This window comes from Diabrotica virgifera, chromosome 6, assembly GCF_917563875.1.
Source record: "Diabrotica virgifera virgifera chromosome 6, PGI_DIABVI_V3a".
NCBI lineage: Eukaryota > Metazoa > Arthropoda > Insecta > Coleoptera > Chrysomelidae > Diabrotica > Diabrotica virgifera.
In genome coordinates, this window is record NC_065448.1 from 35,520,669 (window position 1) to 35,546,375 (window position 25,707).

Consider the following 25,707-nt stretch of genomic DNA (forward strand, 5'->3'; position numbering starts at 1 on the left):
GAAATTGATAAATAGAAAAAGGATTACATTTTATACTTGAATAAGTAAGTGTTCAGCTTACAATCCCATGTACAGTCCGCCTAATTTACTTACTGCTGCACATCATTATTTACGTTAGAGATCCAAGCTGACATTGTTGCCCAATTACAAAAAAATTTTGAATTCATTTTAAATCAAATACATCACATAATTTTTGCGGAAATGGATTATACAGCAAAACAAATGAATATTCAATGTAAATAAATAAAAATAGAAATAGAAACCTAGAATTAAGTTATAATTTTACGTTAGAGTACATAATAAAAACAGTAAATATAAAGAAACAAATACTTATAGTAAAGAATAAAAACAAATATGAAGTATCATCACAGCACGTGTCAAATAAATGTTACCAATTTATGCCAAAATATCACCTTCGTTCGATTACAGTTGGTGTGTTTCGAACAAATGTGCTTCATAAAAACGCTTTATAATCCATTTACTTATACAAATTAAATGAAAAATATTATTGTGTATTTCTTTAAGCTAACATTAATAGAAATCTTTAAATATTATTTCCACGCGTACATAATAAAATATATTATGTCTAGTGGCTGTAATGCCAGTGTACTCGCCAAAATGATTCTAAAAAAGAACACACCTACCGCCTAAAAATTTCGTGTTGGTATCATGTGACGTCACGGGCTATGACATGGATGACGTGCAACGATAAGTAAATTAGACGGAGTATAAATGATAAATATGAACAAAACGATTGTTTTTTTTTGCTTTCATATTATTTTTAATTCTCGATTGCATGTCAGTGCGAAAAATTATAGCAACATAAAGTACAACGACACTCGAATTGTCTCGAGTGTGTGCAGTTTGTTCAGTTAACATGCTCGAGTTAACTCGAGCGTGCACGTTAAGGGGTTAATGCAGAAACATGGGGTTTTACACACAAAGAAAAGGAAACAGATTTTGTAAAGCAGTTGTATATTGACCTATACTCTGACAATTTTTTGGAAAAATTAATTCACTGCTAAGAACTAATTCTAAAACTTAGGCAAGTAAATATAGGTACGTGAAATACAGCGATTTTTCTACAAATATAAAATACTTTGCTAGTTCTATATGAAAAGGTTAAGTAAGCTGCAAAAAACAAGTAGGTACACAATCTATACTGGTAAGAGTCTTCCCACTCACTCACGCTCATCACTTCGTTTTGATGAAAAAACAATATAAAACAACAAAGATGGAAGATGTTCCCCAATGTGTATCATCAGATGTCTTTTTAAATTCCTTTGATCAGAAGAACCTTTAAAAGCAATTTCACACTTGTAAGTAAGGTGTGCCTTCGTACATGTCTTTTCTTTAGAACAGTGGTTCTCAATCTGTGGTACATGTACTACTGGTGGTACATATCATTATTTGCGGTGGTACACAAAACACACAAAAAAATAATATAGTAGTACTTAAGTCTTGATAATACCATCAAAAAATATATACTCTCCTAGAAGAAGAGATTAAATGGAACAGATGGTCACGTTTATTTGTCACTTCAAAATACTCGTTGATACTCGTGTAGAGGACGACTGCATAAACTCAAATAGCCAACGACACGGCAGCGTAAACTATTATTAGGCTTGGGGGAAAGTGGACAAGGAATACGAACGGAGCAATTTAACTTTACATCCAGATCAAATAAAATTTCGATGCCATTGATTTGCAAACTCTTTTTCACAATAAAATATTTATTTTTAATATGTATATTAAATTGTTACATTTATAATTTAAAATCTTAAAGAGGTATGTAAACTTCAATATTAAAAGTATTTATTTTTTTATTGCATATAAATAAAATTTTATAACTTTGAATTAAAAATGATTTTGTTCCAACACAACGAAAAACCGGCACGTAACTCTTTGTTATAATTTACTCCTGTCCAAAAAAATCATCCACGAAACTTTAAAATCATTTCTGAATTGTTTTTGAAATGTTTTAACAGTGACTTATCATGAATACTTTGTGTGAAAGTTTTCACGGTGTATGGGTACTATGTTCTTTTAAAATAACTAATAAGTTATACGAGTAATATGCTTTTTCTCATGAGGATCTTTCAGTGCGTCACAGTTTTTCGGTTTCTTTCTAACGCATTAAATTGTATGTGACAGAAAAAAACGCACGTCGGTGATTACATTTCGTCGGTGACATTTATAACATTTATTCTAGTTGTCTATAGATGGCGCCATAATCGAAAATAAAATAATTTGCGAATTATATAATATATCTACGAATATAATCTGAACAATTTAAAAGACTATACAAGTCAAAGAAAATACCATTTTATAAATGCAATAAAGACAATTGATTTGTTTTTATGCCAAATTGCAAATAAAATTTGACAACTGTAAGATTTAACTAAAATGTCATGTCACTAAAATGTATATTATCACGGACTTACCTTTTTTTTTATCATTTGTGACGCACTGAAAAATGCTCATGAAAAGAAGCATAACAGTAATTATTACCATATTATATTCTTTATTTCTAACTATACTTAATTGAATATAAACTGATGACATTATTTTATGTATAAATTTATGACATTTACTAAAATATAATTTTCTAACTGATTTTTGAAATTATGAATGATGGCAAATGTTAACTTAGTAACACTATACACAATATTGTTTACGTAGTTCTAAAAAATTCAGTTTTTAAAGTAACAATAATAATATTAGAAAACGAAGTTCCGCCAGAAGGGTCCTATCAAAAAAATTCCGCAATCCTTTTTCTTGAATTTTATGAGAGCTTTTCGCAGGTCCGATAAACAAAATTTTACAGTAACTGAATTAGTGAGAAGACAAGCCCAAATTTAGAGACAGATGGAGCTATATTTGATTCCTTTTTTTAAATTTTAAAATAAATTAGTGTAGCTTAACATAATCAAAATCTAACCCTCACGTACAAGTTGTAGTCCATGTGACACAAGGGCGGATCCAGAGAGGGGACCATGCCCCCCACCCCCCGAGAATTTAAAAAAAAATCTAAATTTAAATATTAGGACATTAAAATTATTATCGTCTTTAAAATTTAATGACGGGTGGCAATGAATCATGAATCACCGTCTTGTAAAAATTGTCAAAGTGTAGATTCAGCATCTAGTCTCATTATCGATGGACGTTATCTTTGTGCCGTGTTAGTTTTTGTTTAGTTAAATATTTCGTGTGAAATACTCCGTAACCGAATATCTCTAATCTTGAAAAGTAATCAGTAATCATTCTCCGTAGGTATCATATTAATTTATTTGGGTTTGTACTCAGAATTCCGCATAGTTGCTGTAAATTGTAATAGATTATGTTGTTCTGAAGCTCTTTCCTTGTGGCATTTTTATAATTAACTATTTAGATGGGAAACAAGCCACAATTAACTTGAAAAAAATAATTTTATTAACGTTTCGACGCCCAAATCGGGTGTCGAAAAAAATCAAAATCGAAATTTTAATAAAATTATTTTTTTCAAGTTAATTGTGGCTTATTTCCCATCTAAATAGTTAATTGTAATAGATTATGATATTAATCGCGTTTTCCCATTATAAAACCATTCTAAGCATTTTAATAAATAGTTTAAATAACTTTGTATTGGTGAAATTAGTTATTAGTACATTCTTTCACGGTTTTTGCTGTAAATTTTAAAGAATCGCTTGGATTGACATCAAATTTGGCGTACCCATAGCTAACATGGTAACGAAAAAAAGTGATATTGTACCGATGTGTGCTTTTGCTCCGGGGGTGACTTTCACCCCCTTTTGAGGGGTGAAAAAATATATGTCCAAAATAAGTCCTGAAATGGATAAATTAACAAATTTTGAGCAACTTTTGTTCTATTGGGACCGTGCAAGTTCGGCAAAGCGACCTCTATTTCTACGCTCTGTACTTTTATTCGCACTTTTAATTATATTGGCCAATTATATTATTCCGGGTTGCTGGATAATTGTCAAGACCATAGTCCAAAAAAAATAATAAGAAGAAAAAATAAGATGCAGGTTATGTTTAGCAAACGTAAACAATTGTATGTAGTAAATAAAATCAGTTATTAAAATGCAGTACTGCAAGCAAAATACAATTAATTAAATTTACCTTTATATAATAATTGCATATCGTATCAATATTGTGGAGCAATATATAATTTTTCTGCGTCAGTGACAGAAGGTATGAAATATACGTCAATTTGACAATTTCAATTGACAATATGAATTATTTAAGATAGTTGCAATATTTCTCCGCGACTCGCGCACGGTCGTTTCTCGTTTCCCTTTCCAAGGACTTGCACACCGCGAATAGAGTTTTTTCACCAAGTCAATACTTTTTGAGTTATTTGCGAGTGAATATGTTAATTTTTTAACAAAATATCCACGTTTTTGACAGTTTTTCGCAAATCATTCAAAAAGTAAGTATTTTATCGACTATTTCACTAGACTGTTTTTAACTGATAAAACGGCATAGCAACGCTTCGTTTCCTACTGACAAAACTCCTTAACGACGTGAAATCTCAGCGACAAAATTATGACAGATAATAAATAAAGATAAATAAATGAATAAAAAAATAAAGATTATATTTCGTTGATATGGTGCATTAATTGTCTCGTGAAATAGTCTTGTCGAATATCATTCGAGAGAAAATTATTTCCGGCAAAATTTTCTCCTGGTTTCATTCAAGTTCGTTGCCTTTTGGTAATTTTCGCTTATGAAATTTTGACAAAATCACTCGACTGACGTCTCGTGATTTAAGTCAAAATTTAATTCGCGAAAATTGCCAGGCAACAAACTTTCATACCAGTCGAAAATATTGCCGGCAAAATTTTCTCTCTTGTGATATTATATACGAGAATATATTATTGAATCCTTGTATTATGTTAGATACATTCTTTTTATTTTATTTCTCAATATGTATTTTTATATTTTATTTTAAAATAAATGAGTATGAGTTTCCCTCCTTTTAAATAAATGTTTATTTGACAAACCTTTCCTTACCAATTATAAAGTTAATTATGCATGTAAACAGCAATATACTATTTATGCAGATGACATTGTTGTCTTAATAAGAAAAAACTGAAGTTGGTTAGGAACTTGAAAGGTGAAGCAAGAAAATGCATGTCTATAAACGAAACCAGAACAAAATATTATTGAAATGTGTGGAGAGATAAAATAGAATAAATTTGTCACACTAAAAACAGGAACAAAGACATACACAATTCTGGACCTCTGAGGTAAACTACACTATGTCATTTCGAGCAACTGTGTTTGCAACAAAGTTTAGAGCACTTAGGATGTTAATAAAGATCTGATATATCCCATAATTGGTTGAAAGTCAATATGACCATATTTTAATGATAATATATTACCAATTTGTATAATCCAACTAATAAAATAAGTGGATTAAAGGAACTTGTTTAAAATAACACCATGTCGACATAGTGTAGTTTACCTCCGAGGTCCAGAATTGAAAATGCCAGTATTTGGCATTTCAATACAAGTATTTGGGAGTGACAATAATTGATAAATATAGAAGAAGAAAGAAGAAATAGAAAAGATACTTCTAACAGGAAGCATGGCTGAGGAATATCAGATATTGAACTAACCTCAGCGTTGAACAGATATTTCATATTGCAAAAGATAGAGAACCGTTTAAAGAAGTGATTGCCAACCTTCGTTAGAAGACAGCACAATAAGAAGAAAAGGAAGCAGAACAATGGTATAAGATTGAAGTCAAAAATGTATGTAGGGCAGCTATAATTCAAATATGTAGGTACATATATGAAACAGGCATTTGACCAGTGGCTTCGTAAGATTGTGACAATTGGACAATAAATAAGAAAGATGAAATGCACGTAGACATCTAGAAAAGAAAAGTATTGTAAGAAATTTTTAGTGGATTTAGGCACCAGAGTTTTATTTGCTCAGTAAGAAATAAAGATCTACCAGTGTTTTCTCTATGTACGTACTTTGAATAATATTTCATTAGTACCCATTACTCCCCAAAAAGAATAAAGTAATATCACAGTATTTTGTTAAACTGGGGTAATATTCACAAATATATACTTTTGTGCTGTTATTTGGGTAAGATTGTTAATATTTTATATCAATATTGTTTTTGTTGCTTGGTACAAAATCCTTCTAATAATTTAAGTTTATCTGACTCATTCATATTGATAAGGGACGATTTTATTGAAAGATGGTTCATTCGATTACATAAAATCAAATTTAACCTAAGAATATCCGTCAGAAAAATCATAGCATGTGATTTGTCTTTAAAAATTTAAACATCAAATAAATTTAATGTCAAACTTAAATTGTGACTTATTCCCACGGACATTGTAAATTGCATTTTATATTATGTTCCAATGTCATGGTTTGTTCGTTAGTTATTTGTTTTGTAGTTTTAAGTCTGATGAAGTATATAAACAGAAGAAAGCCGACACCATTAATAAAACGGTAGGTACATACTATGAAGCACCCGTTTTCCTTCCTTTCAGTGAGAAATAAAGGGTATCTCCTAGTGTTTTCTCTATGTTCTTTGAATATTTGATTAGTACCCATTACTCCCCAACAAAAATAAAGTAATATCACACTATTTTGTCATTTTTAGTGCGGTAATATCAATATTCACAAATAGCATTGACATTTAGAATTTAAAACAGTTTCATGTTTTCAATATCATACATTTATCTTGAATACCTACATTAACTCCAAAATAAAAATAGATACATAGGTATATTTATATTAACATAAGTATAAACAGAACATTATTTACATGTAGGTACCTACATAAAACCATTGTTTTAAAGATCCAAATTTACAATGCAATCATTTATCACAAACACAAATAATAATGAAAACTATAAGAGATTACGGATATACCGATTATCAATAACCTCTGAAATAATAGCACATTATTGAATTAGAAAAAATAAAAATGTTATCTTCCCTATGTATAAATATAATAAATTTTATTTAACTTAAGCATTTAAATAATTTATTTTCAAAAAACAAATTATGTAAATAAAAATATTGCAAAGATAATTGACAGAATCTGCATTTTATTTGGTGTCCTATGTCAAATTTACTAAAATTCCCTAGATTTCAATGCTTGAGCACAACCTTAACCGAGAAAACCCGAAGTATCGTTTATGAAACAGATCGAAAACTTGAGCACGACGCTGCCGTAAGGTCGACTTGGCTGAGCACGACCTCAAGTTCGGCTTGAGTACCGACTATGAATACGGGGCTTAATGTTTATTTTATGTTCTAAGGTCTTTTCAAATAACTTGTTTTACTAAACTGTCAAGAGGTTTTGTCCAGGGTGAACTTTTGTATGTTCACGCAAAGAATGTATACGAATGAACTGCTTGAAACAAATTTCACACTTGTAAGGTTTTTCTCCAATGTGCGATCTCAAATGTCTTTTTAAATTACTTTTCTGCGAAAACTGCTGAAAACAAACTTCACACTTGTAAGGTTTTTCTCCAATGTGCACTCTCAAATGTCTTTTCAAATCACCAGCTTGACTAAACTGCTTAAAACAAATTTCACACTTGTAAGGCTTTTCCCCAGTGTGTAATCTTAAATGTACTTTTAAATTACTTGCTGTAATAAACTGCTTAAAACAAATTTCACATCTGTAAGGCTTTTCACCAGTGTGCACCCTCAAATGTATTTTCAAACTATGTTCTATACTAAACTGCTTAAAACAGATTTCACACTTGTGAGGCTTTTCTCCAGTGTGCACTCTCAAATGTTTTTTCAAAACACCTGCTTGACTAAACTGCTTACAACAGATTTCACACTTGTAAGGTTTTTCTCCAATGTGCCCTCTCAAATGTATTTTTAAAGTACCTGCTTCACTAAATTGTTTAAAACAAACTTCACACTTGTAAGGCTTTTCACCAGTGTGCACTCTCAAATGTTTTTTCAAATCACCTACTCGACTAAACTGCTTAAAACAAATTTCACACTTGTAAGGCTTTTCCCCAGTGTGTACTCTCAAATGTACTTTTAAATTACTTGCTGTAATAAACTGCTTAAAACAAATTTCACATCTGTAAGGCTTTTCACCAGTGTGCACCCTCAAATGTATTTTCAAACTATGTTCTATACTAAACTGCTTAAAACAAATTTCACACTTGTAAGGCTTTTCACCAGTGTGCACTCTCAAATGTATTTTCAAACGAAGTTCTGCACTAAACTGCTTAGAACAAATTTCACACTTGTAATTGTTTTCTCCAGTGTGCACTCTCAAATGTTGTTTCAAAGAACCTTTCTGTGTAAACTGCTTAAAACAAATTTCACACTTGTAAGGTTTTTCTCCAATGTGCCCTCTCAAATGTATTTTTAAAGTACCTGCTTCACTAAATTGTTTAAAACAAACTTCACACTTGTAAGGCTTTTCACCAGTGTGCACTATCAAATGTTTTTTCAAATCATCTACTCGACTAAACTGCTTAAAACAAATTTCACACTTGTAAGGCTTTTCCCCCGTGTGTACTCTCAAATGTACTTTTAAATTACTTGCTGTAATAAACTGCTTAAAACAAATTTCACATCTGTAAGGCTTTTCACCAGTGTGCACCCTCAAATGTATTTTCAAACTATGTTCTATACTAAACTGCTTAAAACAAATTTCACACTTGTAAGGCTTTTCACCAGTGTGCACTCTCAAATGTATTTTCAAACTATGTTCTATACTAAACTGCTTAAAACAGATTTCACACTTGTGAGGCTTTTCTCCAGTGTGCACTCTCAAATGTTTTTTCAAATCACCTGCTTGACTAAACTGCTTAAAACAGATTTCACACTTGTAAGACTTTTCACCAGTGTGCAATCTCAAATGTATTTTCAAAGAACCTGTTCTAGTAAACTGCTTAAAACAAATGTCACACTTGTAAGGCTTTTCACCAGTGTGCACTGTCAAATGTCTTTTTAAATTACTCTTATCAATAAACTGCTTAAAACAAATTTCACACTTGTAACATTTTTGGCCAGTCTGAACTTTCTTATTTTTCCTTAATGTTTTTCCCTCACTGCATCTGCTTATATAGTCTCCTTTATGGTATGAAGGTTTAGTTAATGGTTCCATAATTTGCAATTTGTTCTCATCTTGGAGGAAACCTAAAATACAAAATAACTAGAATGTAAAATTTTTTACTGGAAGTCACAAATTAACCCCTTAATACACAATTTTTTTGAAAAAGGCCCGCCAAAAAAAATCAATTTATTTTTAATGTAAAAAGTGATCCTAATGCGTAGGTCAGCCCAACTAGTACTTGCATTTATCCGATTACTGAAATAATCGTCACGAAACAAACGTTTTCAGTGTTTTATTGTTAGATTACAATTTTTGTTGGAATAATCGAAAGGACGATGCGATGGACGATAATTTTTTGTTGAAAAGTATTTTGTTTACTACGCTGGAGCATGATATACATAATTAATTCAAGAATTAGCGAATTAGAATATGAATACCTACTCAAATTTGTCAAAAGCGACTCACAAGGAAGAGACAAGTCGAAATTGATAAATAGAAAAAGGATTATATTTTATACTTGAATAAGTAAGTGTTCAGCTTACAATCCCATGTACAGTCCACCTAATTTACTTACTGTTGCACGTCATTATTTACGTTAGAGATCTGAGCTGACATTGTTGCCCAATTACAAAAAATTCTTGAATTCCTTTTAAATCAAATACATCACATAATTTTTGCAAAAATGGATTATACATAGTGTGACCAACTAGCCCGAAAAATCCGGGACATGGCCCGAATTAGGAGGTCGTGTCCCGGCGTCCCGGGCAAGGCTTCCGGGCCATCCGAATTTTCAACATTTTAGTAAAATTCTATTTTGAATACGTTATTTTTTAAGAACTCACATCAAATTGAATTGGTGGGACGAAAAAAGTCGACAATTTCTAGAGTGTAATATTCAAATACCATATCCAAAATGCATACATTTTATGACGGTATTTAGGCCAGGGTAATAAGACAAAAATATACCCTGTTCGTGACACTCGAGCAGCCAGGGTACTGAAGTGTTTTTTCGACAAGTAATACCTATAGGAACAAATTGTAACTATTTCCTGTGTAGGATCTGGCGGCCATTTTTATTTATAAACAATTAACTGTCAAAAAATGGCATTTTTCTTTTTTTTTTCAAATAAATGGAAAACAGTTAAACTTATGAGTTTTTTAGTACAAATATCTTTGAGATTATGGAAAAAGCTTTAAAATGACATATTACAAAGTTTGATATACTCACTTATTGTTCATATAATTGCGAAAAAAGGTCGGAATTGCAAAAAAATATTTTCGCAATAACTATTGTAAAAAATAGAGTAAAGGTTTGAAATTTTTGTCAAATGAGGGTTCTTTGGTGCTTAATATGAAATAAAAATTTTAAACTGATTCATTCAATTCTTTAAGTTTTATTCGAATTGTTTATCTCAGAGAGCATTTTTTTGCAATAACATAAGTCAGAAAAAAATGACGTTAGAACCATTCCACAGGTGTCAAATGGAAGAGCATGAGCTATATTTTCAACTAGGTTTAAAAAAGCGAATAAACAATGAATTTATTAGTAATAAATAATTATGCAAAAGTATCGTAAATCTCTACTTATAAACTTTTTGAATAACTTTTTCCAAAAAAATTAACTTTTTACCCTGTTTTAAGTGCATAACTACCAAGTAATGTTATTTATATCATAATTGATAAAAAATTATAATAAATATATATAATTTCTTATATAATAAAATAAAAAGTTTATAAGGAAAGATTTACGATACTTTTGCATAATTATTTATTACTAATAAATGCATTTTTTATTTGCTTTTTTTAAACCAAGTTGAAAATATAGCTCATGCTCTTTTATTTGACACCTGTGGAATGGTTCTAACGTCATTTTTTTCTGACTTATGTTATTGCAAAAAAATGCTCTCTGGGATAAACAATTTAAATAAAATTTAAACAATTGAATGAATCGCTTTGAAATTTTTATCACATATTAAGCACCAAAGAACCCTTATATGACAAAATTTTCAAAGCTGTACACTAATTTTTACAATAGATATTTCGAAATTAATTTTTTTTGCAATTCCGACCTTTTTTCGCAATTATATTAACAATAAATGAGTACATCAAACTTTGTAATACGTCATTTTAAAGCTTTTTCCATAATCTCAAAGATATTTGTACTAAAAAAACCGTAAGTTTCACTGTTTTCCATTGATTTGAAAAAAAAAGGGAAAAATGCCATTTTTTGACACTTAATTGTTTATAAATAAAAATGGCCGCCAGAGCCTACGCAGGAAATAGTTACAATTTGCTCTTATAGGTATTACCTGTCGAAAAAACGCTTCAGTACCCTGGCTACTCGAGTGTCATGGAAAAAACCTTATTACCCTGGACTAATTATATTTCATCGCAAAACAAATATGATTTTAAGAAACAAGCTACAATAGTAAGAAGTAATCAACATAAAAATGTTCTAAAGCGGTTTTCTTTTGGCATGTTTGACAATTATATTTTTGATGGGATTAAGCCACCATTGGTTGTAATGATAATTACATTTTTATATTAATCTAAGGTTATATTTACATGGAAATCCAACATCAGCTGATTTTCTAAGTTTTCCTTTTTTGGGAACAATTTCCGGAATGGAAGTCGATATATCAAAAACTAACAAAAATGTAATTATCACTACAACCAATTGTGGCTGACTCCCAACAAAAATATCATTGTCGACATAAAAAATGTTAAATAATAAATAAAATGATAATATTAAAGTTCCACATTAAAAAAATAGCCCGATTTTCATTGAAAAGTCCCGGATTTCAAGTATTTTTTTCAGTCTTGTCCCGAATTCGACTGAATTAGAGTTGGTCACACTAATTATACAGCAAAACAAATTAATATTCAATGTAAATAAATAAAAACTTTAGAAATAGAAACCAAGAATTAAGTTATAATTGAAGCGTTTTACATGTCTGCTCTAGTGGGGACAGGGATAAGACTAGCTACTAAGATACTGGGGGTCGAAATGGGGCTAAAGAAAAAGAAGCAGACACATAAAGCCTCTTTGCGAGACGGCAGCTCATTGGTTGTGCGGTGGCAGGTCGTAGATTCGTTAGGGGGGGTAAGGGGGTGTTAAGAAGACTAACTACCATAACCAAATACACCAAATACTTACTCAGACTAGAGGATCTTTCTACTATTTAAAAAAGGACGCCATTCGAAATAAATCCTCTGGTTCACATATGGGTACTTACTGGACATTTGGGCTACACTTACGGGTACCAATTGGGGAGACATTCATCATAGATTCCTCCTTGGGGTTAAACTGGGCTACTATTTACTGCATTCTATGGCTTCTATGCCATTTCTTTTTCTTATATACTAAAACTCATTGCAGTTGCATTAGAATCCAGTTAATAATTTTCCACAAGGGTTAGAAAAACAAAAAAAGATACATTTACAATGTTTATTCAAACCTTTCAAAACTCGAATTTTATTATAAAAATGACAAATAAAAACAGCTATAAACTTTTACATGACTTACTAATACACAAAACTTTAACTGACTTTAATATTACAAAGGTTTTAACATGGTTGAGCATTGTATGTCAAAATAAGATTTGACCTACTTATTTCGAAACAAAATTTGACTCTGTCAGATGTCAAGTCAAATGTCACTTCCATTTTATTTTTAAAATTCAACAAATCAACATTATGAAAGCAACTATTATTATATTTAAAATCTTTACCAGCAAACTTTAATGTCCACTTGGAATTTAATCTAAAACAAAATATCTCATACCTTTTAAAACAAAATCTCATCGCCACACGTCACACTTCAAACACTTTCATGTGTCATTCGTCATTCTACAGGTGGGTGGGGCAGACATTCCATAACACAAAGGGGCTCTGGGAAACTGAAACTTGAACACAGGGCTTCGATAGGGCACATCAATAGAGAACTTCTACACGGTAACAGAACTTCTACACGAGAACAGAACATCCCAGATAGCATGCAATATTCCTGGGACATTCTCTCAATGTCCTGAAAAGAATATAAATATTCCGAATATTCCAGGAATATCGGCCGAATATATATATCTTGGACGAATATTCTGTGAATATTCCCAACAGAATATCCATAGAACAATACTATGGGTAAATTCTAAGAATATTTCTCGATGAATATTCGTCAGTAGCACATCCTTAGAATATCTCTCGAGGAATATTCTTTGGGAGCAGATCCCCAGAATATTCTTTTAAGACATTTCTAAAAAGCTAAATAGTAAAGGGCCATGTGTACATAGTGAAAAACCGAAGAAGAATTGACGGTCGTGCTGTCTGCTGTCAAACTTTTGTTTTTGTTCAATGGAATAGCACAAGTGTATAATGATGTTTATGAAAAAGAAGCAAGTTTAATAGTTGTAGCTTTGTTTTAATCACGTCAAAACATAAGCAAGAGAACAAATCAAGTATCTATAATCACTCCATGGTGTATTCTTTGATGTAACACGTGTAACACCATTGTTCCATGATCATTTTGGCGGCATCGGCTTGTGGCATCGGCATTCTCCATTCTCGGCAAGCAAAGCAAGTAGCAATAGGCGACTTTTTAAACAAGCATCGGCCAAAATTTTGTGGATATTAATGTAAGTACAATTTTAAGTTACTTTATAAAATGCCACGAAAGCATAGTATGTTAAAACGAAACCGTAATTTTTATCTAAGAACAAATAGGGAAATAGTTCAAGTTCTAAACTATGTTAAGGAAAATGCGGGAACACGTGAAAGTAAAACCACAGTAAAAACTAACTATGATCAAGGATCTTCTAATGAGTTTATTAATGTAGCCTCACAATCTGATATTTCCGATGAATGTATGGGTGATCCAATAATTAATTTAAGTAGTGAGGAGAGTGATTTAGATACAGTAATGTCCAGTAATGAAACAATTCATAATTTAGAAACTGTTCCAAACCAGATTTAAACTCTGATACTACATTTTTTATTAAACCAACGAATTCAACAGGGTTCAATAAATTGCGAGACTGGGCCGTTTCATATAGTGTACCCCATTCATCACTCAGAGCTTTGTTAGATATTTTAAGATCCTTTTCCTCAGAAGAAAGTAATAATCTCTCTCAATTACCTCATGATCCAAGAACCTTCTTATATACTCCAAAGTGTACTATTATGAGAAATGTAACTCCCGGTCATTACTGTCATGTTGGTATAGAACAAGGTTTAGAAAATCATTATAAAAAGTTTAATATGAAACCCACAGCTCGAGATTGTATAGAAATAGGTATAAATATTGATGGCCTACCATTGTCAAAAAGCTCAGCTAGTCAAGTTTATCCGATTTTGGGAATAAATAATAAATGTAGTTTAAACAGTCCAGTATTTTTGATAGGGATTTATCACGGATATGAAAAACCTCATGATTTTAACAATTTTTTGTCTGAATTTGTGGATGAGGCAAATAATTTAATTCAAAATGGAGTTGTGGTGTTTGGACAATCCTATGCATTTAAAATTAGTATGTTTTTATTTGATGCAGTTGCAAAGGCTTCGATACTAAAAATTAAAGGACATTCCGGCTACAGTTCATGTACAAAATGTACTCAGGAAGGGGAATATATAAGTGATAGAGTGTGTTTTACAGATTTGAATTTTATTAAAAGAACACATGATAATTTTAGTAAGCAGGATGATTCAGATCATCATACAGGGACTACCATTCTAAGTGAAATTAAAAACATAAATCTAATAACTGATATACCATTAGACTACATGCACCTAATTGCATTAGGAGTTGTAAAAAAAAATGTTTGTGGAATTTGGTGTAACGGGCGACCTCCACATAAACTATCCAGTAGACAAATTGAAAATATATCTGCAAAGTTGGTGGAAATGTCTGGTTATATTCCATCAGAATTTTCTCGTCAACCTCGAACTTTAAAAGAATCAAAACGCTGGAAAGCTACTGAATATAGACAGTTTTTAATTTACACAGGTCCAGTTGTTTTGAAAGATATAATAGAAAAGCAAAAATATCAAAAATTTTTAATGCTTTCCGTTTCAATACATTTATTATTAAGTTTGACAGATAGCAACAATGTAGATGTAATAGATTATGCAGAGGCTTTATTAAGAAAATTTGTCGAAACCGTTCAGAGGTTATATGGTAAACAAATAATGTCACACGATTTTCATAATCTGCTGCATTTAGCTGATGACTGTCGAAAATTTGGTTCATTAGAGAATTTCAGTAATTTTTCTAGTGAAAATTTTTTTGCAGAGTTTACTTAAGCAGGTTAGAAAGCATGACAAACCTCTTCAGCAAATTATTCGGCGTAATTATGAACTAAACACTAATAAAATTCAATTTACTCCACAAAATAGAAATAAGGAAATTCCTTTCCAATTTTGTTTAGAAAGAGAATATGTGTTTTAATAGACGATACTACAGGGCCTGAATTTAAAAAAATATGCTTTGAGAAATTTGCATTATCTCTTTCTTTAAAAGATTCTTGTTGCATCCTAAAAGATAAATCAATTATTGAAATTAAAAATATTGTATATTGCCCTAGATTACATCAGAATGTAGTAATAGGTTCAGAATATCAGAGTAAATCTGACTTTTTTAACATTCCTTGTAATTCATCAAACTTGGATATATTTTTAGTAGAAAATTTAAGTACTTTAAAATATTGGCCAATATCAGATATAGCATTAAAATGCTGTAGAATGCCTTACAATAACAAATTTGTAGTTGCACCTCTACTGCACTGAATAGTAATATATGTAACAATTAAGATGCTTCCTGCATGGTGATTCGGTATTTATTAAGGTTGATCTTACCCTACTGAGAAATGTTCCTTGACCATTTTTTAAATACTTTTTAATTTTCTTTTAAAATTACTTTTAAATAGTCCCAGTTCCAGTTATTTAAAAGAGTTCCATCATATATATTGATTCAGTATAGGCTCGTAGTTAAAATTAGAATAAATTATTATACGTAAACCTTTTACACCAACTAACTCTCAATTACATAAAAAAGAAATTACAAAAAATTGTTAAAAAATGGTGAAGAAATGTTCGTCATTATAGTAAGATCAACCTTAAAGTTGGTTTATTTTTTATTATCAAGAAAGAGTTGTTATATTTGTAGCTTCTGTATTTGTGAAATAAAAAAAGTGGAGCTATGCATGCATGTTAGGCTGATATTAAAAAAATTAAAACTGCACCTATGGTTATTTTGGGTATATGCAGCCTGTATTTTATTGTTTTTATTATTTTTATTACCTTATTTATTGAAGAGCACTACTGAACTATTATCAGGAAGCAATCTTATTGCACATAAAATCATAAAATTCTACAATATTTTAATAAGTTACATATCTTTTTTTTATGGAACACTGGAAACCTACAAAGAATTTGTTGAAGAAATGCCTTGGGTTGTTTTGAGATTTCCAGAAAGTGAAACAATTGAGGCAGTACCAGCTAAGTGGTATGACAAAGCAAACAAACTTTGTAAATTTCCTCCCGTGGACGATCATACTGAGAAGGAGTTATCCAACTTTATTATTGAAGAATATGACCCCTTAGAGGAATGGCCAATACATGAGGCAGTGTTAGAAAGCCAGACAGAATTTGTACTGTTTAACAAAGCTCACATTAGAGCTAGTAAAGCGTGCAATAGCCAGAATTACAAATCAGATAAAGAAACTGTGTTACCACAAAAGAGACCTCCTAAACCAAGGAAAATAGCGAGCAGTAGTAGTGAGCAGGACTCAGATGGGTCAGATCTGGTTTTTGAACATTCATTTCCTAGTAAGTTGTAAAATTAAAAAGGTGTTATTATAAATTTTAATTTTGTAATTCTATTTTATTGCAGAGTCTAAGAAAGAACAACATGAAAAGTGTACCCCATCTAAATCAAGTGAGCACATTTTTAATAATAAAATAAGTTTTATGAGGTGATGATTCATTTTAACTTGCTGTACTGTAAATATAATATATGATATGAACTCATAGTGTTATAGTCACTTGCATATATCTACCACCAAAGCAAGTGAACTGACAAACGTACCGTTCGACAGATTGGAGTACAAATTCAAGTGCTGTGGCACATTCTTTAATGTGTATTTTTACATAAGCTTTATTTATAACTATGATCTTTTAGGAACTCATCCAAATATTGGATTAGAAAACAAACAGGAAGTAAAAACCGTGCAAGAAACTTCCAAACCCACACCAACAAGTAAGTTATTTTCTAATTGTTATTGGATTTCTAAAATTAAAGACCATTCACATTGTGCTTAAGTACTAATTTCAGTTTATGTATTGGCTGTAAATCAACTTTACAGATGTTAAACTGATTTTTTAACAATTAAAAAAATTGATGGTTTGCGTGAAAACAATATGAATTGTTAACAAAAAGTACGGCTCAATACTACAGTGAAAGCACCTATGTAGTTGCTATTTGGTCAATAATTTTGATTTTTGTTTTAGATGCCAATGCTCAAGAAACTGCAATTTCATATTTAATAAGAATAAAAAGAACGTTAGAATTACAAGAACAAAAACTTAGTGAAATTGACAGAAAAGTGGATGAATTGTCCACTATAATCAGAGGGCAACAAAAAAGTACAGATATAACTGATGATGAAGTTCATAAGAAATTACCTCTATCCACCTTTTATATGTAGTAGGGCCATAATACTACATAAAATTGATAAAAGTTTATACATTATTTCCGATTTTAACTTGATACAGTTTACCCAAATAAGCCGGTCATAGTGTATTGGAACTTTCTTATGCAGGGTGCGGCAGGTAAACTGCCGGTTAAAAAGATCTCGAGAATTAAAGATCACTGAAAACTCAAAATTGATATGTACCCTGCATTGATATGTATGTTTCTTATGCACCCTGCATAAGAAAGTTCCAATACACTATGACCGGCTTATTTGGGTAAACTGTATCAAGTTAAAATCGGAAATAATGTATAAACTTTTATCAATTTTATGTAGTATTATGGCCCTACTACATATAAAATTGCCAAATAAAAGTTCATGGAATAGGTAGTTAAAAATAGCCTGTCATGTACTACAAAACAGCTACAGTATTTCCGATTTTGATCATAGGGTGATAAAAATCAATAATTTTAAATTCTAGGAATTTTTTGTTTTATCAGTATTTTGATTATTGTTCAAAATAGCTTACATATTCCTATCTTAACTTTTTATTTACTATCCATTGCCATTTAATTAAAACAAATACAGGATGGTCAAAAATTCGGAATTCTCGACTACCCTGTATTTGTTTCAATTAAATGTCAATGTATAGTAAATAAAAAGTTAGGATAGGAAAATGTAATCCGTTCTGACCAATAATCAATACTTTTAAAACAAAAAATTCCTAAAATTTAAAAATATCGATTTTTAACACCCTATATCTTCGGAACTATTCACCTTTGGACTTAAATGTGATAGATCAGTGAAATCAGCTCCTAAAGGACAATCTAAAAATGCCATAAAATTCAAGATGTCCCATTAAAAAAAACAAAGTTATAACCAACTTCCGGTGTAACCGGAAGTAGCAAAAGGATGCTGATTTGTACTAAATAGTTCACCCTTGAAAATCCCTACATGCCAATTCTTAGTTTTCAGTGCCTTTTAATTCTCGAGATCTTTCTAACCAATGGTTTATCTGCCGCACCCTGTATAGATAATCCAAATATGAAAACTAAAATAAATATTTTTTTTAGAATCTATATTGAAACTACATATAGATTGTACATCTAAGGAAGTCGAAGTAGCCATAAGCAAATGGCTGACAAAAGCCAAAGAGAGGATGAAGAAAAACGAAGAACACAATTAATTTTAATTTGGAAATAAAGAGTTAATTAATATTAGTTAATATTTTAATATTCTCATTCATATATTTCCCCAAATTGTGCAAAGGTCGCGTGCATACTGATACAGCAAACGCAATTATAGAAAATGTTCAGCGCAGTATTTATTTCTTGGTTAATAGAGCGAGTACACATTGGTGAAGCAATACAACCTACAACGTTTTGCTTTACCAATGTGTGTCCTATTAATCGAGAAGAAAAAACCGCTTCTAATACCATTACTCAAAAGTTTTGTTATTAATTATGTTTTTGCTTATCTGTGTGCACTCGGCCTAATTTACATAAAATATTACTGCAGTGCAAAATGTGCATGCGAATATTCTTTAAATATGTTACTTGGAAAGCCCAGAGAATATTTAAGGAATATCTAGAATATTCCCGATGGCATTGCCCCTTGAATGTGCGAGCCTGGATATTCATGGATCATTCAAGGAATATCTGCAATATTCATGGTATATTTCCTTGGAGTGCTTCCCCGAATGTACCTGTTTGGAATATTCTCCAGAGATATCCGTCGGATATCGCTAGGACTGAACAAAATGCTGGTCCTAGGAATATTCTATAAAGAATATATATATATATATATATATATATATATATATATATATATATATATATATATATATATATATCTAGGGGACATTCACTGAATATTCCATTATTCTTTTAGGACATTCTATGAATGTCCTATGAATCACATTTTGCTATCTGGGATCATAAGAACAGAAACAGCTACAGCAAACAAAGGGATTACGACACCATTACTGTGGCGTCTTACTATATACCGGCTTTTCACTTCATAATTAAAGGGTTGTTGATTTCTCCTAACCCTTAACCAAACAAAATCACCGCTTGACACAGTGAAATCCATTTCAAAACTAACAACCACTATCTGCCGGTAATATCGGACAAAAAACGAACATTTGCATCCATCTCCCTGTCCGGAGTTCTTTCTGTCAAGATGGTAAATTTAGAACTAACTTTCTTCTCCCCGCGACACCGGGTGAAGACACAGATTCAGGAAAAACGCGCAATTACTGTGTGATTCTCGTCCTTAGAGGTACTTATTTGACAAAATCTTATGTTACTTCAGACGGGCTCAACCATTTTTTCAAGGGGAGTTGGGGTACTTTCTCAACGTTGCGTAACATTTTGTAATACTCTAAAACTTTCAAACAGGGACGGCTTTAAAATATTTATGGTAAATTACTTCATGAAATCAATTGGAAAAATAGATATTTTTTGGGAATTAGGATAAAAAATTAATGAATGATATTACCAACACATTGTAGCGAGAAATCCATCTGCTACATAATCTTACGTTAAAGTACATAATAAAAACAGTGGATATAAAGAAACAAATACTTATAGTAAAGAATAAAAACAAATATGAAGTATCATCACCGCACCTGTCAAATAAATGTTACCAATTTATGCCAAAATATCACCTTCGTTCGACTACAGTTACAGTGTGTTTCGAACAAATGTGCTTCATGAAAACGCTTTATAATCCATTTATACAAATTAAATGAAAAATTTTATTGTGTATTTCTTTAAGTTAACATTAATAGAAATCTTTAAATATTATTTTTACGCGTACATAATAAAATATATTATGTCTAGTGGCTGTAATGCCAGTGTACTCGCCAAAATCATTCAGCTACCTGTAAAAGTACACCTACCGCCTAAATATTTCGTGTTGGTATCATGTGACGTCACGGGCTATGACATGGATGACGTGCAACGGTAAGTAAATTAGACGGAGTATAAATGATAAATAATATGAACAAAACGATTGTTTTTTTTTGCTCTCATATTATTATTTTTAATTCTCGATTGCATTCCAGTGTGAAAAATTATAGCAACATAAAGTACAATGACACTCGAATTATCTTGAGTGTGCAGTTTGTTCAGTTAACATGCTCGAGTTAACTCGAGCGTGCACGTTAAGGGGTTAATGCAGAAACAAGGGGTTTTACAAACAAAGAAAAGGAAACAGATTTTGTAAAGCAGTTGTATATTGACCTATACTCTGACAATTTTTTGGAAAGATTAATTCACTGCTTAGAACTAATTCTAAAACTTAGGCAAGTAAATATAGGTACGTGAAATGCAGCGATTTTTCTACAAATATAAAATACTTTGCTAGTTCTATATGACCAGGTTAAGTAAGCTGCAAAAAATAAGTAGGTACACAATCTATACTGGTAAGAGTTTTCCCAGTCACTCACTCTCATCACTTCGTTTTGATGAAAAAACAATATAAAACAACAAAGATGGAAGATGTTCCCCAATGTGTATCATCAGATGTCTTTTTAAATGCCTTTGATCAGAAGAACCTTTAAAACCAATTTCACACTTGTAAGTAAGGTGTGCCCTCGTACATGTCTTTTCTTTAGAACAGTGGTTCTCAATCTGTAGTACATGTACTACTGGTGGTACATATCATTATTTGCGGTGGTATACACAAAACAAACAAAAAAATAATATAGTAGTACTAAGTCTTGATAATACCATCAAAGAATATATATACTCTCCTAGAAGAGATTAAATGGAACAGATGGTCACGTTTATTTGTCACTTCAAAATACTCGCTGATACTCGTGTAGAGAACGACTGCATATACTCGAATAGCCAACGACACGGCAGCGTAAACTATTATTAGGCTTGGGGGAAAGTGGAAAAGGAATACGAACGGAGCAATTTAACTTTACATCCAGATCAAATAAAATTTCGATGCCATTGATTTGCAAACTCTTTTTCACAATAAAATCTTTATTTTTAATATGTACATATATTAAATTGTTACATTTATAATTGAAAATCTTAAAGAGGTATGAAAACTTCAATATTAAAAGTATTTATTTTTTTATTGCATATAAATAAAATTTTATAACTTTAAATTAAAAATGATTTTGTTCCAACACAACGAAAAACCGGCACGTAACTCTTTGTTATAATTTACTCCTGCCCAAAAAAATCATCCACGAAACTTGAAAAAAAAAGAATGTGTATGTACTATGTACGCACATAAGAAGATATTCTTCTATTATATAATAGGTAATTTAAACGAAGTAAATATACTTAAAAGGTTATTTGTATTTTATTTAAAAATCAAACTAACTTTCTTATCTACCACTTTCAAAAAATTTTTATTAAAACAACCAAAAATAAAAAAAAATATGAATTGCCCGGGAATTGAACCCGCAACCTTCCAATCTCAGTGCTAACGCATTTCTAACTATAGTATTTTTACTACAAAAACGTTATTACGTAGGTCAAAATTTTTGACGTAAGAGAACTGTCAAAACATTAGAATGTGACTTTTCATTATTGCCGTGTTTATAATAAACATAGCAATAATGAAAAGTCACATTCTAATGTTTTGACAGTTCTCTTACGTCAAAAATTGTGACCTACGTAATAACGTTTTTGTAGTAAAAATACTATACTCCATCGAGGCACTGCATATAGACATGTAAGTTTCGGATATAATTACACAACACGGCGACATATAGTGTAAAAATGTTATGCTTACATAATATTTTATTAATCCAAAAACACAAGAATTATAATAAATAATACATTTCCTAAAACCACTAATATATTCTTTTAATGACTTATTTGCACGGTTACAGATACATACATACTTATCTTGAAAGATTAGCAATGAACTACATACTGTCAGTGTGCGCAGGCGCGCGGTAAATGTACAATTTTACCCTCCATCGATTCGCCGCTAAAGATCTTCAAAATATCTTCAAAAATCGAAATACATTCGACCAAAAATTTCAACTACGTCAAGACTTTTTTTAGTTAAACCTTTTTAGAACATTTTCGAAATTATTTCATTGAATAATTTTCCTGTTCACAAAAGTATTCAGTGAAACTTTTTAACAAATTTTGAAATTTTGTATTTCGCCTAAACTCTTCAACTCTTCATCCATAATTTTTTAATAACAAAAAAATCATTTCTGAATTATTTTTGAAATGTTTAACAGAGACTTATCATGAATACTTTGTATGAAAGTTTTCACGATGTATGGGTACTATGTTCTTTTAAAATAACAAATAATAAATACGAGTAATAACAGTAATTATTACCATATTATATTCTTTATTTCAACTATTCGCGGTGTGCAAGTACTTGGAGGGGATACGAGAAACGATCGTGCGAGAATAGCGGAGAAATACTATCTTAAATAAAACTATCTTAAACTATCTTAAATAATTCATATTGTCAATTGAAATTGTCAAATTGACGTACATTTCATACCTACTATGATATGCAATTATTATATAAAGGTAAATTTAATTAATTGTATTTTGCTTGCAGTACTGCATTTTAATAACTAATTTTATTTACTACATAAAATTGTTTACGTTTTAATAACATAACCTGAATACTATTTTTTCTTCTTAGTATTTTTTGGACTATGGCCTTGACAATTATCCAGTAACCAGGACTAATGTAATTGGCCAATATAATTAAAAGTGCGAATAATGTTGCTGAGCGTAGAAACCAGGTGTCGCTTTGCCGAACTTGCACGGTCCCAATACTTAATTGAATATAAACTGATGACATTAATTTTATGTATAAATTTATGACATTTACTAAAATATAATATTCTAACTGATTTTTGATATTATGAATGATGCCAAATGTTAACTAGTAACACTATACACAATATTGTTTTTGTAGTTCTAAAACATTCAGTTATTAAAAGTAAAAATAATAATATTAGAAAACGAAGTTTTGCCAGAAGGGTCCCGTCAAAAAAATTTCGCAATCCTTTTTCTCGAATTTTATTAGAGATTTTCGCAGGTCCGCTAAACAAAATTTAACAGTAACTGAATTAGTGAGAAGAGAAGCCCAAATTTAGAGAGAGATGAGCTATATTTGATTCCTTTTTGTAAATTTCAAAATAAATGTAGTTTAACATAATCAAAATCTAACCCTCACGTACAAGTTGTAGTCCATGTGACACGTGACACACAAGTTCTGTGAGAAACTGGGTTTATTTATATTATGTACAATTATTTGCTACAAATAAACTCTATTATTATTATTATGTCACTGGAGGCGAAAACAACGAACTGTCAATACTGATGGAATAGCCCCGTCCCATTCAAACAGTGAAGCGAGATTGGTGCCAACATACAAGAGATAGGTCCTAGAAAGACAGAGAATTTGTCAGGGACAATTTGCTACAATTACCACCAGAGTTGCCAGATTTGATTTTATAAATCCCCCACTTAGAAACTGAAATTCCCTCAAATTGAAGCTCAAATGCCCCAAATTTAAATTGTTGTCGCATTTTAATAAATTAGTAGTCAAATGTAGAGAAGTAGTCAGATGTAGAGAACAAGAGAACATTAAACCAAAATTATACTACTTATCAACAGAGAGCCCTGGAAATAATCAGGGCGCGAGGATATATATCCACTCATATATATCGTGATATATATCATGATATTTATGTTACATATATATATATATATATATATATATATATATATATATATATATATATTGTTATATTTCTATTTGATATGAAAATTAAATTTTGATAATTATAAACAAAATTCAATTTAATATAAAATATTTTTAATTTTCTCAACCTCGGGCATATAAATTTAGAACAACCTGTATACAACAAATTGTTATATTTAATTTTAAGAAGTGATTAGAATAAGCGTACGAAACTCGGAACAATGTGCTTAGATAAACAAAGTGAATGACGCGTACCATTATCGTTCTTCTCGGAAGGTCGATCATTAGCCTATGCTAAATAAGACTCATTTGAAAGAGAGAATAGGTCATTAAAATTTGTAAATAGTTAGAAAGTATTTTAGAATGGGAATTAAATATTTTCTTTTGAAATCCATTAAGCATATTTAGAAAGATTAAAAATTGGTTTTGAGGAATATTACGAATGAGAGTTGGTGGTGGAAGATTGATTTGTGAATCTGGAAGGGATATTTAGAAAGTAGGGGAATGGATGAGAAAGTGAGATCAGAATGTTTTGAGCTGTCGAGAAGTGAAGTCGAGTAGTAGACGGTAGTGTACGGAGAGTGAGAAAGCCGGTAGTTCCGTGAGTTTGGAGTATCTATCGTGGAACGAGAAGTAGGCCAGGTCGAGAGTAAAAGAACCTCCTTGAGCCAAGAGTGTCCCGGTAGCTGATAGCAGTTTCGAAAAAGGTAGAACACAGCATCACGACAAAAGCAGGAACGAGAGCTATTCGAGCTAGTTTTTCAAAGGAGAACATTACTGGAAGCCAGGACGAGGTTTGATCGCAGCCAAGGATAGCAGGAAACGGGTCTTGTGTGAGGACATTTTCAGTTCACCAGGAAAAGGTCAGTCTCATTTGTTTGGACATGAATGTATGGGTTTTTCGTATTAAATTCCACATAAAAAATTGAATAACATAATCAATAATATCAGAAAAGCTTCATCAAAGTTAAATAGAGTTGTTCCTAATAACTCCTAATAGTTAAATGTTAATAAAAACTTTCAATTGAAAACCAAAAGGAAATAAGATTCCCATTTGTAAATGTTATGTTTAAGAATAATAAGAAATAGCAAATATTAAGCATTGATTGCCTTTTAAATAAAATAAAAAATATTTTGATTATAATTGTAACCCATATGTGTTTTTTTTACTCTTTTCTTTTCTATCCCGATTAGGAACCATTAAGAAATATTTGAAGCCACGAAAGTAAGTAATTAATTTATAAT

General features: G+C 30.9%; 2 protein-coding genes across 4 annotated transcripts in view; one reads left to right on the forward strand and one right to left on the reverse strand.

Moving 5' to 3' along the window:
* LOC126885852 (zinc finger protein 271-like) overlaps positions 1-25,707 on the reverse strand; it is a 57,772-nt gene that overhangs the window by 2,274 nt on the left and 29,791 nt on the right. Inside the window, exon 2 of one of the 2 annotated variants that reach the window (XM_050652621.1) lies at positions 6,417-9,150. The exons of the other annotated variant lie outside the window; for it this stretch is intronic. Within the exon in view, the coding sequence (XP_050508578.1) occupies positions 7,319-9,150 (1,832 nt within the window). The 3' untranslated portion in view covers positions 6,417-7,318. Of the gene's footprint in view, positions 1-6,416; positions 9,151-25,707 lie in introns of those variants that run through there. 2 annotated transcript variants of the gene reach the window in all.
* LOC126885857 (uncharacterized) lies at positions 13,417-17,778 on the forward strand. Of its 2 annotated transcripts, XM_050652629.1 has the most exons (5): positions 13,417-13,698; positions 16,487-16,885; positions 16,950-16,994; positions 17,238-17,315; positions 17,567-17,778. In XM_050652629.1, exons 2-5 carry the CDS (start codon positions 16,501-16,503, stop codon positions 17,761-17,763), a joined length of 705 nt encoding a protein of 234 aa, XP_050508586.1. In that variant the 5' UTR covers positions 13,417-13,698; positions 16,487-16,500; the 3' UTR covers positions 17,764-17,778. The 2 variants fall into 2 exon arrangements, with proteins under 2 accessions (XP_050508586.1, XP_050508585.1); XM_050652628.1 differs by lacking the exon at positions 13,417-13,698 and having other exon boundaries at positions 15,619-16,885.